Source organism: Larimichthys crocea, chromosome X (genome assembly GCF_000972845.2).
Source record: "Larimichthys crocea isolate SSNF chromosome X, L_crocea_2.0, whole genome shotgun sequence".
Lineage (NCBI taxonomy): Eukaryota > Metazoa > Chordata > Actinopteri > Sciaenidae > Larimichthys > Larimichthys crocea.
Window position 1 is genome coordinate 38,645,295 of NC_040020.1, and position 18,522 is coordinate 38,663,816.

The window sequence follows — 18,522 nt, forward strand, 5'->3', positions numbered from 1 at the left end:
TGTGTGTGTGTGCGCAGCTCTTGGGTGACACACAACACCAGCAACGTGCCGTTGTTTGGCTGCGTTGCATGCTGGGAGAGACTTGTGTTGCTAGGAAACAGTAAACCTAAGCTCTCGGGCAGTAACCGTGCATCGGCGTTATATAGAAATATAAAAATAATAAGAATTATTATAACAACAGCTATATCGAAAAAAAAATTCGGAGCTGGCTATTTGAGACGGTAGGCATATTTGTTATACACGTTTATGATAATGCTTATTTATGCGTAAGTTCAGAAATGATAAGCGAGTTGAGAAAGTTTGAAAAAGTTACGGCTAATGAACTTTCTGTGTCCGCAGTTGATTTTTTTTACGTAACATTACGCACTGTGTCTAAATAAAACAAGACTTAAGCTAACGTCACTAAGTTACTCACAAAGTTAGTTGTGAAAAATAATGCAGTAATTTGTTTGGTTGAAATAACAACATTAGGCTGACATTACTGCTAAGTCCTCTGTCCTGCTGGGATACACGCCATGGCCTCTTCATCTCCTGGGCCCTCTCTGCCGAGCTGCTCTCGCCAAAGCAGGGAAAATGCGTCCAGAGGTAGGCCTAACTAATATCAGAGCCTTTTTTCTTTTTCATGAAAACATGCTTGATATTTCCCATGTGTCATACTGTATAACCAGCAAGCCTTAAATGTCAGCAGTAAACATTGAAATCCATTTGCCATACTGTCTCAGAGCGTCTGCACAAACTCCCTGAACTACAGAGCTCCACCATCCTACCAAGACTTCCAGTCCACGATCAAGCCGCACAGGTAAGACACGGCAAACAAAGATCAATCTGAGACAGTCTAATACACCCAATTTAGTATTTCTTGGCATACGTGTACGGTATGCAGACATCATTTGAAGGTGTCACTTTCTCTCCTGAATCTAGGCTGTGCTGAAGAGACGTGTAAAAAGGAAACAACCAAGTCTCAAGCACTTAGAAACCCGTGAGCGGATGTATTTTGCAGGCTGGCACAAACAGTCACCTCCACCTCAACAACAAACTGAGCAGCCACGCAAGCACTCTGCGTCATCTGTCCGCCTACCTCCTCTGCAATCCACGACCAAGGTCGGTGACATCTTTTAGAGCAGCATAAGCATTGCTGATAAAGATGCCTATAGTGCATGATGGACATCTATCTTTGGGATGAAATCATTTCATAAATCTAAAATGAAGGCAATGCTTAACCCAAAGATTTCCAGTAAAACTGGTAGTGTGAGACAAAAGCTATTTTTTTTAAAAGCTCCAATTCATTGTTTATTGCTCTTAAATTAGCTACTTCCAGGATTCCAGGAAATTCATATATTTTTTTATCTCTCCACCACTGCTCAGGTGTCCTCCCGTGTAGCGTCATCCCCTACCGCGCCCACACGGCCTTTTTCCATCATGACTGGTAGACACCTGGACACTCCCTTCAAAGTGTATGAGTACAGTAAGAATGACTTTTTGATGATCAGCCCCGAAAGCGTGTTGTCAGTGTATGAGAACGACTACGAGCTTGCAACCCTTGATCACTGGGAGGAGAAGTATAACTGCCACTGCCAACTGATCCGCATCCCCTACATTGCCCTCTTCAAAAAAAGGAAACGTTTCAATGCCTGGCGCAGCATAGTTTGCAGCAGGAAGTTCAAAATGGCCAAGGAGATGCTCAAAAAACATTTGTTTATTGTCAATCAGGTATGTGACTGTGTGTAAAACGGACACCTGAGGTTTCTCTCAATCTGTTCTAAAGGGATCATTTAAGATTGGGATTGTATGAGGCATTTATGCATAGTCAGTGTCTTCTACATATTCTGTGACTTTGTCTACTTCTCCACTGTATAGCTGGCAAACTGACCTCATGAGTATCTCACACAACCCCATTCTTTAATGATGTTTTAATGAATATGGAATATCATACATTACATGCCGAGAGGAATAATATTTGAGGTTATTATTAACATTTGTATATGCCATGCAGTTTCTTTGTCCTGCGCTGATTGACATCAGGAATATGTGTTACCAAGTCAGTGACACAGGCTTGTGTCACATGAAGAAGAACCACACTTACACACTGCAGGAGTTCCAGGACACCCAGTTCAAACAACTGCAACAGGTGCAATTGTACATTTAACCAAAAATTGGTCCACAATTTTGCAGTGTATATCCAGTACATACACTGTGTATGTTTTTGTGTGCCTCCACGCAAGCTCATTGCCCTCATCTGTCCCTTTTTGTCAGGTACTGACTGACTTGGAGAAGTTTCACGACCTGGTAAAGGAGGTGGCACTCTGTGCCTCTCGCAACTTCATGTTAGATTTTGAAAGAAATTCTAAAGAAGGTGCGTCCTGACCATGGAGGCAGTGGGATGTAAATACATAGACCACAATGATAAACTGCTGATATCCTCTATTTTTTACAGAGACAAGAGAAAAGTGCAATATTTTGCGGATCACCATGGTTTATCGCACTTCGCGTCTCTGCTGGTGGGTAATGTTTGTTTTGGGGTTTTTTTTCTTCATTTTTTTTCCTTTAACACTGTTTGCTTTCTAATTCTTTTTGATTCTTTCCGACAGACATACAGATATTTTTTTACATGACAGCTGAAAAACAGAAATGAATGATAAATATATATGCAGCATAGTTGAAGTGCAGCTGGATTCTCTTAGCATTGACTATTCCAACACAGCTCCATTTCGACTCTGTCTCTGTCTCATCTACCTAGCTTTATCCGTCTTGTTGACTATATGGTCGTCAACACTTTGCACATCTTGGTGGTGAAAGCGGCGGCTAAATTATTGGCTGCAATCCAGGAACAGGTTTGTCAAACGCCCAGCTATTCAACTATTGAGAGCTGGAGCCAGCAGTCTGAGGTTACCACTGACCCTTCAGAAGAAGAGACGGATAAGAAGGTAGCTCATTGTTTTAATATTAATATTATTAAAAGTGAAACAACAGAAATTAATATATCCAAGCAGGCACCATTGTTCATTTTTTGGTGTTTGTGTGCCCTTATTACTCTGTCTAGTCAAAAACTACCGATATCCAACCCATGTTCATGTCTGAGCTGACACTGGACACAAATGCTTTGACCTATAAACCCTCTGAAGAGAACTTTAAGGTTAGTTTTCAAAATTGTTATAAACTGTCTTATTTTAAGTTTTATTACTTAAATTTATTTCAAATCTGTCGTCTACTTCTTCATTCATTCATACATTTCATTCATCAATTCATTCCTACAGGAGACCATGGCAGAGATCATTGGGCAGTTTGAGAAGACAGTGATGTCAGTTAATTCTCTTGCGACAGATCCCGATATTGATTCGATGAGAGATGCTGAACCGATAAAGGTACTAAAAAGAAATCCCCACTTCAAACTAACTATAAGCCCTGATGTGTATTTTCAGTAATTTCTAGTAAAGGTACTGTTAGATTTTACTTCAATTTGTCATATAGACTGCTGTTAATGTTTTTTATTTGTGTTTGTTAACATCTAGGAGTTGAATAATTATTATTCAGATGGCCCCAGTTTGGAATCCATCATAGAGTATGATGGCCACCTTCAAAGTGTCAAACAGGATATGATGGTCAGTTTTTTTTTTCTCTGGAGAGTGTACTGTGTACAGTACTTTGTATGTACAGACCTGACTTGTTTTTCCCCTTAGGAATCAATCCAGCTTGCCTTTGACGCAGCAAAAGTGTACTCAGGCATGTTTGAGCATTTTCGGCTATTCTACAAAAAGAACGAGAGTCTGGACCTGGATGGGATGCGTCAACAGGATCATGGTGATGTACTTTACCTGAACGTAAACTTTATTTTTTGTAACACATCTCCCTGTGATGTGTTACTTGCAATACAAAGAGCAGTGCAGTTAAAAACATGGATGTTTAAACCATGTCTGTTCCTTTGGTGAATTTATCACTTCAAATAGGGCATCACCTCTCAGCTCCCCTCAGCGTTAAAGATGAACACAAAAAAAGTTCTGTTTTTTAATTAAGTGTTTTTCATTCAGTGTTCACCACTGTATCCTTGAGACATAACAAATGTTTTGAATGTACTTCCTTCCGCATAATGCATTTCCAAAGCAGAACTTTCTAAATATTTAAAATCCTGCATTTGTTGAATCTGTTGTTTGCTAGCCTTCAGGATTCTTCTTCACTTCCCTCATTGGTACATTGCTATATAGCTTGGTGTGTTACTGCCACCAATTGGCAATCAGCAGAATACCAGCTGCCAGCATCAAAATCACCCCTCTGATCACACATGTGCATGATACAAACAAAATGTGGACCCCATTCATGAAAACATTGCTCCATAGATGAGAGCAACCCATCTTTGTACTTTGCCCCCTGCCTTCTTTGGGGTGAAAGCAGTGTCTCTAATTTGCCTGGCAGTTAAATGCAAATTCTGAAGTTTGTCAATTTTATAAATAAATCATTAATTTATATTTCTACTTAGATGTCCATTTTTTTTACAATATGAAAATCAACTTGCAGAAATATTTGTAAAATCTTTTTGGTAAGGGTGTCTTCTAAGAGTAGATTGCCAACTTAGTTAGTTAGTTAGTTATAGCAAAGACTGTTCTTTTGTATTTGTTTCAGTTTTTCATCAGTTGTGTTGACTGTGCACTTGAAAGCAGCTAGGGAAATTCTGGAGAGACTGTTGGAAAGTGTTGAGTCTCTGTAACTAATATTATACACGTAATACACACAGTACAGACTAGACCAGCTCTATATGAAAAAAGTCATGAGATAGATGAGAAATAAAATCGAATTGTGCGGTGCACTGGTTAGAAGGTGACTTGTCCTGAGTTTACCTCGCCTAATGTCAGCTAGGGTCAGCCCCAGTCCCCTGCGACCCTGATAAGGATAAGAGGTTATTTAAAATTGATAGATGGATGTTTGGATGGCGGTAAAAAAGGGAAAAAAAGTAATTTCCCATATATACTTGGATACAATTAAACTAATTTGTTTAGATTTGCTATTGAATATACATATGCACACATTGACCATGTTTGCAGCTGTATATGTATAAATATACAGAAAATATATAGATTTTTTTCTGTATGTTGTGTAACTGTAGCCCATTCATCTCCTAAAAAAGAAAGAAAATCATACAAATAAAAAAAGTAAAGCATGTAAAATAACACAGTTCTTTTAGACTGATGAATGTTGACTGCTTTATCTTGTAGGTTTGTCCTTTTTTGCAAAAGCGCTGGAGTTACACCACAGTGAGCATAAGGAGGCCTTAGCCATCCAACAGAAGATACATCTAGGCTTACTGCTTGTGGACAAAACACAGCTCAAAGAGAAGCTTCTGTCTTCTTCGCTCAGCTGCCTGGAGGTGAGGACTAACTATATGCAAACACCAACTGTATAACTGCTGTTACACAACTATTTTTTTCCCGAAGAAATATGGTGAGTTTCTGACTGTGCTCTAAATAACTTGAGGCATTGTGTCAATTAAACCTCACTGAACTGGAAATACAACTAAATAATGAATTAAAAATACAGCAAAAATGTTAAAGGCAAAGTCATTGCACTGCTCTGAATCTCTTTTCCAGGTTATCAATGATGTACTTAGACAACTGGCTAAGAGGAAGGTAGATGCTCTCAGGGCAGAGGTTGATGAAGCCCTGTCAAAACTACAGTTTAGTCCCTCCACTACAGTTGAGCTAGCTGACTCCCTCGCATTCCAGGATGAGATACAGGGAAGGGTAAGATGCACTTTTTTTTATGTTGATAGCTGTTTCTTTAGCAGTTAGAAGTGTTTGTGACAAAACCTGTCAAAGCAAAGTTATTTTTACAGTCTGTAGTCATGACCTAGGTCTCCTCTCTTCTCCTCTGTCCCCTCCTTTCAACTCCTCTCCTCTTTACCTTGTCCTATCTGACTGTGTTCTACTACACTCTATTCTCTCTCCCAGGTAACAGTGCTCAGAGAGGAATACAATACAGTATGTCAGATGTACAATCTGATTAACATGTACTCAGTTCCTATTCCACTTGATGATCAGATTGAGTTCAGCCAATTGCAAACCAACATAAACAAGTTGCAGAAAGACATTGATAAGGCAGCAGCGGTGAGGGACTCCAACATGAACAGTTTTAGCAGCTCCCTGCACAACGACATAAATGACCTGAAGTCTGAGGTCAAGAAAGTAAAGCTTAAGTTACAGGTACGTGGAGAATTTGTATTTATTTTTGTACCTATGAATGCTGGTCAGACAAATTAAATGGGTCCTAGATCTGTTTGGAATATATCATTTTGTTTGTCAATTTGTTTCTGTGTATAGGCACATATATGTCTCTGCTCCATTTTTTACTTGTCTTGTGGTTTTTCATGTGTAGGAGCCACAAATCCTTGACATCACTGCTGATTCATCTCAAGTGCATCTGCTGCTGGAGGAGATCCAGATTTCCGTAGACGAGCTCCAATCTCAGGCCTCTGTCTACAACTCCTACCAAAAGAAATTCAAGGTGCTGTAACCTTTTTGGATTTGATGATTACTTTCGTAGATGGGTCAAAATTGTACTTGTTGATTCTTCTGCAGTGGTATCTCCTAATACCCTCATCTCTCAGCCTTTTGAGTTATTTCGAGGCACAAGGCAAGGGTCACCAATTTCACTTGCCATGGAACCATTAGCAATAGTGATTAGATCGCACCCCTCAATTCATGGTATTAAGACCGGGGACATGGTACACAATACAGCAATGTACGCTGATGATACTATTGTGTCACACAATCACAATCACATCTTGCAGAATCGATACCATCTCTCTTAGAGTTGTTAAATCAATTTGGTAGTATCTCTGGGTTCAAAGTGAACAAAGAAAAGTCATCTATTATGTTTTTAAATGTAAACGAGAGAAAAAAACAGTAGTTTATCACATATTTGTGAAAGCCACAGAGGGCTTTCACAAATATGAGGGCTATTCAAATATTTGGGCATCAGAATAACCCCAAAGATAAGTAATCTCAGTTTAGCCAATTATGAGCCCATGGTAGTAGAGGCGTCGGAAGAGATCACTAGATGGACAACACTGCCTTTCTCTACACTGGGAAGAATAAGCATAGTAAAGATGACTATACTTCCTACATTTTTATATATTTTTCAGTCAATTGGCCCCTCCTGGCCCCTCCTCCTTCTTTTTTTCCTACAACCAGAAAGCTTCTTTCTCATTTAATCTGGAACAATAGGAAGCCAAGACTCAGACTCTCCCTCTTATATTTACCTTATGATAGGGGAGGGCTACAGCTGCCAAATCTAGAATGGTATTTTTGGGCTGCTCAGTTGAGGACCACAATGTTTTGGTTTTCGAAAGATCTTTTCATGCCCTGGTTAGAAATTGAAAACCTGTCCTGTTTGTTGTTGAATAGCTATCTATACTCAACATCTAAAACATTAAAGAAAAGTACTACTAATTCTTTTGTAAAAAACACTATTGTTGTTTGGCATGTAGTACAAAAAGTGTTGGATGACTCCTCAGGATTGTCCTGTTTCTCCCCAATCTGGGGTAATGATCAATTCGCCCCGACAAAGAACGACATGGGTTTTAAAGTATGGTTGAAGAAGAGCATAGTAAAACTACAGGATGTATATGAGGATTGTACTCTAATGTCATTCAATGAGTTAAAGGCAAAGTTTGATATACCGCAGAAACATTTTTAAAATATTTTTTATTTACAACTCAGAAATTTTATTCGGACACACACAATTCAGTGCAACAACCTCCATTGTCTATCTTTGAAACACATGTTTGTTTTACCAAAACTGTTTTGGTAAAAGATTGGTCTCCCGGTTTTATAACATGTTTGTTGAAAACAATAAGGAAAACTCTGATAGTAAAAGACAGGAATGGATACGAGACTTACAAGAAGATATTTCACTCGGTGAATGGAGTAAAATATGCTTAAAAACACACACTCAAACCATCAGCACTCGACTGAGAATGATATAATTTAATTGGATAATGCAAACATACATCTCCCCTGTACAATTAAATACATTTGATCCTAATATACTTGATCTATGTTATAAGTGTAACAGTTACCAGGGTACATTATATCACTGTTTATGGAAATGTGAAGAGATTCAAAAATTTTGGCACTCAGTGATAAGGTATATATCTCAGATCACAACTTCCCCTGTACCGTTTTGCCCTAAGTTATGTATTTTGGGCATTTATCCAAAGGACTGTACTTGATCCTGTAAGGAACGAAAAATGGTTGATCTCTACTTACTACAGGCCAAACACTGTATTGATTTGTGTTTACCAACAAACGTGTCAATGAAGCCAACCCAAATGAGTTTTCCCCTTCTACCTTTTGATGAATAAAGGTGGAGGTGACCAAGTTTGACTCCCTTGAAGAGTTAACTGCGGCATTTAGGCTGAAGCAGCTGCTGTGGAACTCTCTAGAGGAATGGGACTCTTTACAAGACGGATGGAGGCAGGTGAGGTTCAACTTATTGCATGAGAGGGACTGAACACACAAAAGTCTCATGTACAGGCACTTACTGTATAAACAGATTTTTGTCTCTTCTAAGCTTTACTATGTCCATGTTCACCTTTCCCCAGAGTACCCTTCAGAAACTGGACCTAGAGCAGTTTAGCTCACAGGTCATCAAATATGGCAAATACATCAACCAGTTGGAGAAGGGTCTGCCACAAAACAATGTAGTTCCAAGCCTCAAGGACAAGGTGGAAGTCATGAGGCAGAGGGTAGGTAGAACAACATGTTCTGTAGTGACGGATATTAATGTGTTAGTGATATTATGTGTGTAGTGTGAGGCATCAGTCATTATGCCACATTTGTCAGTGATTTTGCCAACTGGTTCTACAGCTCAATCTTACCCAATCTTGTGTTTTCTTTTAGCTGCCTGCGATCACTGATCTACGTAACCCATGTATGAAACCACAGCACTGGGAAACTCTGGAGTCTGTTGTGGGGTCCTCCTTGAATGTGGAAGAGCTTACTATAGCTCGTTTGGAGGAGCTCGACATCTTCTCCTATGGCATGGAGATACAGGAGGTAACACCCGATATAGCTGCATAATGAGCTTCTCTTGCTATACTTGGTTACTACTGACTATTAAGTCGATAAAAGGGTCAGTATGTACTATGACATGTCCTTACATAATTAACTTAATATCCTAGTCTGACCTGAGTAAATGGAGCTAACACAGTCCTTCACTTTTAGGTGTCAGGACAGGCTTCTGGAGAGGCGTCAGTGGAAACCATTATTACAAAGGTATGTTCAAAGGGAACTACAGATGAATATTTATACAGCCATACTACTGGAGAAACTGCAGAAGTATACTTAACCAGACAGGAGACTGTTGAATAAGAGTTACTTTAATCCTGCCATTTTGTGCCCACATAAGCCAATTTGATGACTCATACGGTGTGATTTAGCAATTACTGCTTTTTTTTTTTTTTTTTTACATTTGTTAAAAAAGATGCACACGGCACACAGTGCAGTGGGTGTGAAGTGGTAAGTTTTGGTGATATTATGGTTATTGGCTAGCATGTGATGCACTGATGATTATTACATTATGATGATTACAACATTCATTTCAATTAAATTCAGTTTGTCACATACAAGTACAAACATAGTGAAATATATTCCCTTGGCTTCCAATTTGTTGAATTGAAATTAATATCAAAAGATAGAAAATAGAATAGAATGTAAAAAAATATATAAAAACATATAAATAATAATGGATATTATTGAAGTAATGTGAGTAAATAAGAATTAAGAAGTAATCTTAATGGAACTAAACAAATAATCATAGTAGTAGGAATAATAGATAGCAATAATTATAGTAACAATAAGAAGTAAAAGAGGTAAGTAATAGAAGTATTTTTAAGGTGCAGTCTTAGGCAGCTCATTTAGGGTCCTAGTGGCCTGAGGGTAGAAGCTCTTCCTGACCCTCTCAGTGCTGGCCTGGTATATTCAATTCAGTACCTTCTTCCTGATCACAGCAGGGCGAGGAGGCTGTTATCTGGGTGGTTGTCCTTAAAGACTCTCCTACCTTTACTTTTACAGCTTCTGGTAACAAACCTCTCCATGATACCGCAGGACCTTGCGGTATTGTTCAGTGCTTTTTATGTACCAGACAATGACATTCCCTGTCAGGATGCTCTCAGTGGTGCAGAAGAAGAAAATCCTCAGTCTTTGAGGGGATACCTGGAAGTATTTCCTAAAGCATCTGAGGTTAAACAGTCTCCACCTGGTCTTTCTCAATAATGAGATGATGCCAACATGGTTGGACTTAGGAATAATAATGTGTTATTAGTAGATATGATAGATCCTGGTATTAATTATAACCATTTGGAATCAGTTCCTCTGATCCACTGTAAAAGCAATGCAGTCTCTGACATAGCAGACTGACAGTTTTGTAATGAGGAGCAGAGCCCAGACGGCTTTCTCTCAAGAGGAAGCTAATGTTCTTTCCCAGGAGGAGATTACAAAGAGTAAACAGATATATGGCACCACAAATATGCTGACAAAGATAAATGAATTCATGTTTTGTCTGAAAAAGAATAGTTAGACATTTGGGGAACTGTGCTTATTTGCTTTCTTGCCAAGAGTCAGATGAGAAGATTGATAACATTCTCGTAACTTTGTTAAATATGAAGCTACAGCCAGGAGACAGTTATGTTAGCTTAGCATAAAGACTGGAGGCAGGGGGATAAACAGATTGCCCGGCTCTGTCCAATGATAAAAGAAAAGCTGCCTCCTTTTCTAAAGATTAAACAAGCAAGATATTATTTGTTAACCCTCTGCTGTCCTATCAATGGCCCTATCAGTTGGATAGGCTTCATATTTACTATACATGACAGTCTAAATGCACCTTTGATTCGAATGAATATTTTATTAAATTAAAGTTTCTGGAGACAATTAAAATTTGGCCACCATATTTTCTGTATTTCGATTTAAATATTAGTAATAAACATAATAGCCACATGTAAAGTGATAATTAAACACATCACATATCCCTTTTTGAGTGATTTGTTAAATTGCATTTTGATGACATTAATGATGTCATGGGCAGAGTTGTGCCTTGAGTAGGGCTACATCAGAAGATCATTTTCATTATTGATTAACTTCCCAGGTATCTTCTTAATTAATCATTCAATAAATGTTATTTAAATGATTGGCAAAAGAGTTGATGATTATTTAATTGTCGCAGCTTTAGCCTGAAATTCAGAATTGATTCTTAAGTGCTTCTCCCTTGTTGTGACCACCAGTCTCTTCCCCGTAATTCATGTCTGTGGGAGAATACAAACGTGACACACACATACAATAACATATTTATGGAATGTAGTAAAGTGAGCTCACATGGTTTAACCTCTGCCATCTCGGTGTGCCATGCAGGTGGAGGATGTGTGGAAGACCGTAGACTTCACTGTGCTGTCTCACGGTGACTCCAAAGAGGTCTTCATCTTGGGAGGCACGGATGATATCCAGGTACACACATACACACACACTCGACCACAAAACTAGTTGTGTTTAGGCACATCTAACTGTGTGTGTTTGTGTGTTTTTCCGTGGTTGTTTACTGTGAAGGTACTCCTGGATGACAGCATTATCAATGTGGGTACGGTGGCATCCTCTCGCTACGTAACTCCCATTAAGCTCAGAGTGGACACATTGCTCTCACAGCTGATCCTCTTCAGCCAAACACTGGTAAAGGATAAATAAAAGTATACAGTAATCTTTCATTATCATTTCAAGGCTGTCTGCATGCTAAATGCAGATTTTGACTGGCCTCAAATATTACACAGGAGCTCTCCCTAGTGGCTGCAAACAAAAAGCCAAATTACTTGCATAAGGAAATTCAGCTTTATATATATTTTATATGTTTAATGAGTTCTATATTAGACTACAGAGACTAACAGTATCACATGTAAAACCACAGTTTATTCATAAATTTCATTTCCTTTACAGCTTAATTCTTCTTCCACTGACATTGTCCCTGCTGCCCTCCTTTTCTTTTTTCTTCCACTCCTCTCTTTACCCTCCTTTCCAGGATGAGTGGCTTACCTGTCAAAGAAACTGGCTGTATCTAGAGAGTATCTTTTTGGCCCCAGACATCAAAAGGCAGCTCCCTGCTGAGTCCAAGATGTTTCTTAAGGTAGACAAGTCCTGGAAGGAGATCATGGCAAAGGTCAAAAAGATGCCCAATGCCCTTAGTGCAGCCACACAGCCTGGTAGGTAGCCACACAGCATTGATGGAAAAAGCAATAAGACGTGCTTATAAGTAGACAAGCAGACAGATATACACATGCACTCACTCAGTAAAACACATTTTGTTCTTCACAGATTTGTTGAAGACTTTTCAGCACAACAACGCTCTTTTGGATGAGATACAGAAGTGTCTGGAAGCTTACCTGGAGTCCAAGAGAGTCGTCTTCCCCAGGTTTGGTTTGTTACAGATTACAACAACAGTATTTATGTCATACTTCATATTTTTTTAGCATCCTGAACTTGTTTTATTTTTTGTTCCCTTTGTGGTGAATAGTTTTCCCTCTGCACATTTAAATGTAAGACTATAGTATACAGTCAGAGTATGTCACTGTACATGTTCCGCCTTGACAGGTTGTCAGATGCCACTCCAAATATCTCATCCCTGTGAGCAATGAGAGATAAAGAATTCTGATATCGGCCTTTTATCTCTCACTCACAGGTTCTACTTTCTCTCCAATGATGAGCTGCTAAAGATCTTGGCCCAGACAAGAAACCCCCAAGCAGTGCAGCCTCACCTCAGAAAGTGTTTTGATGCCATTGTACGGCTGGAGTTTGCTCTGCTGCACGAACAATCTCCTGGTTATACAGGGGGTGCGTTGGATGCTGGAGAACAGGAGGCAGTCTATAGTAATGACATCCTGAACATGGTTTCTCCTGAGGGAGAGAAGGTCAGGTTTGAGTAACCTTAATACCTTCGATCATCATGCTCTCTGTTTTACTGCACCTGTTATTCTCTTGTTTTGGATCTTGCAGAGTGAGTGAGAAGGAAAAAAATACACTTTTATGCTACAGTCCTTACATTTTAATGATGACACTACTCTCTTCTCTCAAATTATGCAAAATCTTGTACAGTGTACCAAATGAATTATGTAGTACTGCACATTTGTTGGTTTGTCATAAACACTATAAAATTGGATGAGTTATTTCCAGATGCCAGTAGTGGGCTGACTGGTCTTGTTCTCTGTCTGTGGCTGCCAGTTTTCTGGTCTTTGTATTCAGTTGCTTGTCAGTTGTAAATTGTACCTCAGCAATCACTGTGGTGTTACTGTGTTTGACAAATTCTGAACAATTTTTGAGTGAAGTAGCAATTTTGCTTGCACTGATTGCTCAGTCAGCCACTGTATTTTCAGTTATGACCACAAGGGATCAATTCTTTGATCACAAAATGCGGATAAAGGATGTGATTCACACTGAACCCTTGGAATCAGGTCTATCAGTAACTGATCGAATCCTTCTGTGTGTACGAGTAGGTGGGTTTGACTAAAGGTCTGAAAGCACAAGGCAATGTGGAAGACTGGCTTTGCAAGGTGGAGGAAGCCATGTTCAACTCATTGCGACGCCTCAGCAAGGCTGCCATTGCAGACTACCAGGTGAAGTCTAGAGAAGAATGGGTGGTGGCTGGACATCCATCGCAGGTATGCATACACACACAGCTTTTATAGATTTTGCTATTGAATTTTATACAGTAATTTAACTATAGTTTGTGTTTGTGTCCACCAGGTGGTGCTAACCATCTCTCAGATGATGTGGTGTAGGGACATGGATGCCTGCCTGGAGGGAGACCATGATCACTTTGCTGCACTGAAGAAATTTGAACTAACAAACATTGATGTAAAGCACACTTATTACTCTGCCACTTACTAGTCTTAATTCTGATATAAAAAGTCAAATCTACACTTTTTCTGCACTGTTACACTACACAAGTACTTCTACTCTGCATACCCAGTACTGTTTATATATTTGTGCTTGTGTTTATTTTTGTGTGTATTCCAGAGGCTGAATGCCCTGGCAGCATTGGTACGAGGACACCTGCCTACTTTACACCGTAATATCATTACTGCCCTCATCACTATTGATGTCCATGCCAGAGACATTGTCACAGATTTAGTCCGCCAGAAGGTACAATAGTGGTGTAGTGCAATATTATGAACCCACACAGATGCCAACAAGCAGCTTATATCTATGTCTGTTTATGATTTAGTATGATAGGTGTAGGTATTAACCGCCTTAAAGTAATTTTAGCCATCTTTTTCAGGTGGACACCAAGTCTAACTTTGAATGGCAGAGACAGCTACGTTACTACTGGGACCTGGACCTGGACAACTGTGTAGCCACAATGGCTCTATCTACTTACAATTATGGCTATGAATATCTGGGAGCCTGCCCTAGATTGGTTATCACACCGCTTACGGTAACACAATAATACACAATGATACACTTCATCAGTGGCTGCCACATGCCAAGCTCTGTGTAAAACAGAAACCTTTTTATGGTTTATGTTGAATCCAACTGCAGTGACATCGAAATAAGAAAAAAGGACTCCCAGACCTTTAGCTTTAGATTGACAATGTGACACAGAAACACAACATAGACATTTTTTTTTTTTTTTTTGGTTTTGTTTAAACAGTAACAATCTCTCACCCTTCCCTGATGTGCAGGACCGCTGCTATTTGTGTCTAATGGGGGCTCTCCAGTTAGACCTGGGGGGAGCTCCTGCTGGGCCAGCAGGGACAGGCAAAACAGAAACCACCAAAGACTTGGCTAAGGCCCTGGCCATACAATGTGTCGTCTTCAACTGCTCTGATGGACTTGACTACAAGGTTAGCCATGACATTAATCTATAAACCACATGTGAGCGTTTGTGTGCTCCTTTATTACGCTTTCAGTTACTCTTGTTGTGTTTGTTGTGCTTGTTTATCTACTCAGACCTTTTCCCCTTTCACATACAGTTAGCACTGCCAATGCATGTGCTCACTCCAGGTGAATTAGCTGTTTCAGTCTGACTGTACCTACTAAGTGACTCCATTAGATGGCACTATTGCTAAAGTAATCAGGCCTTCTGTTCCGTTCCAGTTAAAGCACAGCTACACTGAACAGAGCCCATGAAGAAGGCTCTCTTAGAATAGATGTGTGCTACTAAAACATTGTTGCTTGTATGCTAGTATGATAATAGGTCAATAAACATAATAAAAAAACATCACTAACATATACTTGGATTGCTGCTCGATCAAAAAAACATTTAATATGACACAGCTGAATCCATACAGTCACATATCTACAGATGAAGAACTACAGATTTATCTGTGTCATTGTCATATAATAGGTATTGTAGGTAGATAATAGATATCATACTTCTTGTGGCTCATAATCACCTAAAATGGGTTGTTTTAAGGGATGACTAATCAAATAAAAAAAACACAGGATTGGAACCCATATTGAGGGACAAGTCTTTTAATATACAGCACTGATTCTCAGAATGTTTGGACTGTCAATAAAAGGCGATGCATCAAATTCAGAATGAATGCGTGTATACACAAATGTTTCCGTTTTCATTTATGTTTAACACAGAGTCCTAGCTTTTTTGAAATTGAGTTAAAAGAAAAGAAAAGAAAAGCATCTGTATTTTATAAGCCTCAGAACTTAAGGTTGTGCCTTTAACCTTGAAACAAACTGTACACTTCAATTCAGTGGTAAACGGTATTTTGTCTGGCAGTGCAGCGAGGTTGGAGTCAGACCAACTGAAAGCACACGCTGACAAGACATCTGGAAAGCCATTCTCTCGATGTCAGATGCAGTTAGTTATTGGTAGCAGACACCTGTGTATTAGAGTTGGACAGGGCTTTGATTTATCCAGGCTAGAATCACAGCACTCTGTGGTTCTATATGTAAATGCTTTGTTCAGCTCCGCTCTACTGTGGCTGAGCAACATTTAACTGTAACATTTAATTCCACCATCCGTGAAATCTTAATAACAGTGTTTTCTGTGTATACTTCTAACACAAATGCAATAATAGTTGCTAGTGCTATACTGTACTACTGAAATATAAATTAACTCACAGGAATTTCGAGACAGTCTAACATGGCCTCAATATGACCACTTTATGAAACAGTAACTCAAAATTAAAATAGAAATGATGACCTAAAACTGCATTACTATTTCATCTGTAGTATTTTAACCAGTCACACTTCCCTTTTCCAGATGATGGGGCGCTTCTTTAGTGGACTCGCTCAGTCGGGTGCTTGGTGTTGTTTTGACGAATTTAACCGAATCGACATTGAAGTTTTGTCTGTCATCGCTCAGCAACTCATAACCATACGAAATGCAAAAGCTGCAAAGGTAAGATCTCTTTTTCACAGTTTTGCATCATCTGTATGGATGGAAGAGCTAAGGGCACTCTGTCCTAAAATTCTCAGATGAGAAGTGTCAGTCATTTGACAATTACAACTCTTGATTCCACATTGTGACAAAGGTCTGTTATCAGACTTTTGATTTTCTAGCTTCACATCAAACAGGATGTTTTGAGTAAATGGTCAAGTTTTATATGTGTACTTTTATATATGTAATACACTTTACATAGATGAATGAATTTCATGGGACATCTTTTATGTTACATGTAGTGACACAATGCACGCAATGTTGGGCAAATTTAATATGCTGCAAGTTTATCTGAATACCAGCCAGTTATCTACTGGAGCATTACTGTATTTTCCGTAGAGGAGATACAGAAAGACCATCAGGTTAGGAGCCGGAACAGATTACATGAATTAGAAATTAATTAGGTCCATAAGTCACTGCCACCCACACACATAAAGCACATCTCACTCAACTCTGTGTTGTGCAGCTGTCAAGGTTTTACTTTGAGGGCCAGGAAATCAAGCTAGTGATGACGTGTGCTGCATTCATCACCATGAACCCAGGCTACGCTGGAAGAACAGAGCTACCCGACAACCTTAAAGCTCTCTTTAGACCCATTGCCATGATGGTGCCAAACTACGCACTCATTGCTGAGGTAAAAGGGCTTTCGGTGGGTGCGTTATTGGGCTGGGTCGCTTATTTTCTCTCCATAACAGTTTATCATTTCTTTCTTTTTTTCCCCTCTCTCCAGGTGATTTTGTACTCAGAGGGATTTGAGTCCAGCAAGACCCTAGCGAGGAAAATGACCCAGATGTACAAGCTGTGCTCTGAGCAGCTGTCCCAGCAGGACCACTATGACTTTGGCATGAGAGCCGTCAAGTCGGTCCTGGTCATGGCTGGGTTAGAGAATCACACACATACAACATGCACTCACACACATTCAGTTGTAGAGGGACCAGAAGGACTGTTGTGACGTGTTGCACACATGCATAAATACATATATTTTGCATTATTGTACAGAGAATGTGCTGAGAGAGACTGTTAATGTTAACAGTGTTGTCGTGTTTTAGTCCATCACAAAGACAGTCATCATTCTATGTGCTGAACGGCATGTATCCAGCAAATATTTTAATCCAACATAAAAGCACAAGCAACTACAGTGACTGCTGTGACTATGGTTGATCAAACGAAATAAGCACCTCTTCACTTAAGCCCTACAGTACTTTCACTGTTTGTCAACTGTGAGAAATTCCTTCACTCTGTCAGATGGATACCGTTCCTCAAATGAACGAGCGTTGAGACACATGCAACATGAAGAACAACATTAGATAGACAAAAGAAAGATCTGGAGACAGCGTGGGTGCATACACAGATGTGAATGGATGCTCTTGACCATATGTAGTGAAAGTCATGTTTTAGCCTGTTGGTTATTAGCCGAAGCTCAGGGAACTGTTGTAATTGGCTTGTGATTCATTGTCTGTCTTTGGCTAGATATTAGTCCTCTGAGTCTGCTCGTTCTACACTAGGCACCCATTCATTATCTCCCACTCTAAGGTCTCTAATGTTTTTACTTTGTTTTTTATAATCGAGTGGAGCCAGCCTGTTGTGGAGATCAAGTTGTGTTATATTGAATCACCAGCTTGTGTCCGCTGCTTATTATCTTCATTACGTCTGCATTTGTAATGAGTCTATTTTCTACTAATTAATTTGCCCATTACTTTTTCCCCATATTGTTTATATTTATTTCAATGAACGCACCAACTTTTTTAAGAAGAGAAGCCTGCGATGTCACTTTTAATGTCAAGTTGTCGAATTAAGTGGGACGTGGGCTCTGCTATTGATTTACCTTTTTAGTACCTTTATAGTAATCAACATGAAAACTGTAAACTGAGGATTGTTCTGCACTATGACGAGGTTGCAAGTTTCGAAATTTCTAATAATAGTTAGGTTATTTTACATATATATAATATTATCATATTTAATATACTATATTGTTTTTTCACGTTTAGGTCTCTAAAGAGAGATAACCCCCACCTCAGTGAGGATGTGGTTCTTATCAGAGCCTTGAGGGATTCGAACCTGCCAAAGTTCCTTGTTGATGATGCTGTGCTGTTTGGGTAA

The 18,522-nt window shown here is 39.3% G+C and overlaps 1 protein-coding gene across 1 annotated transcript in view; it reads left to right on the plus strand.

Moving 5' to 3' along the window:
* Positions 1-92: 92 nt before the first annotated feature.
* Positions 93-18,522, plus strand: part of dnah6 (dynein, axonemal, heavy chain 6) — a 52,278-nt gene continuing 33,848 nt past the window's right edge. Inside the window, exons 1-35 of the mRNA XM_027283593.1 lie at positions 93-221; positions 472-585; positions 723-799; positions 922-1,101; positions 1,366-1,710; positions 1,994-2,128; positions 2,254-2,353; positions 2,435-2,498; positions 2,738-2,924; positions 3,041-3,133; positions 3,255-3,362; positions 3,510-3,599; positions 3,678-3,798; positions 5,205-5,356; positions 5,577-5,729; positions 5,937-6,188; positions 6,361-6,489; positions 8,353-8,466; positions 8,591-8,734; positions 8,889-9,044; positions 9,213-9,263; positions 11,394-11,486; positions 11,586-11,705; positions 12,049-12,229; positions 12,342-12,438; positions 12,706-12,934; positions 13,517-13,681; positions 13,767-13,877; positions 14,040-14,165; positions 14,302-14,457; positions 14,705-14,866; positions 16,246-16,383; positions 16,889-17,056; positions 17,153-17,301; positions 18,411-18,518. Coding sequence (XP_027139394.1) covers positions 516-585; positions 723-799; positions 922-1,101; positions 1,366-1,710; positions 1,994-2,128; positions 2,254-2,353; positions 2,435-2,498; positions 2,738-2,924; positions 3,041-3,133; positions 3,255-3,362; positions 3,510-3,599; positions 3,678-3,798; positions 5,205-5,356; positions 5,577-5,729; positions 5,937-6,188; positions 6,361-6,489; positions 8,353-8,466; positions 8,591-8,734; positions 8,889-9,044; positions 9,213-9,263; positions 11,394-11,486; positions 11,586-11,705; positions 12,049-12,229; positions 12,342-12,438; positions 12,706-12,934; positions 13,517-13,681; positions 13,767-13,877; positions 14,040-14,165; positions 14,302-14,457; positions 14,705-14,866; positions 16,246-16,383; positions 16,889-17,056; positions 17,153-17,301; positions 18,411-18,518 — 4,724 coding nt within the window. The 5' untranslated portion in view covers positions 93-221; positions 472-515. The remainder of the gene's footprint in view (positions 222-471; positions 586-722; positions 800-921; positions 1,102-1,365; positions 1,711-1,993; positions 2,129-2,253; positions 2,354-2,434; positions 2,499-2,737; positions 2,925-3,040; positions 3,134-3,254; positions 3,363-3,509; positions 3,600-3,677; positions 3,799-5,204; positions 5,357-5,576; positions 5,730-5,936; positions 6,189-6,360; positions 6,490-8,352; positions 8,467-8,590; positions 8,735-8,888; positions 9,045-9,212; positions 9,264-11,393; positions 11,487-11,585; positions 11,706-12,048; positions 12,230-12,341; positions 12,439-12,705; positions 12,935-13,516; positions 13,682-13,766; positions 13,878-14,039; positions 14,166-14,301; positions 14,458-14,704; positions 14,867-16,245; positions 16,384-16,888; positions 17,057-17,152; positions 17,302-18,410; positions 18,519-18,522) is intronic.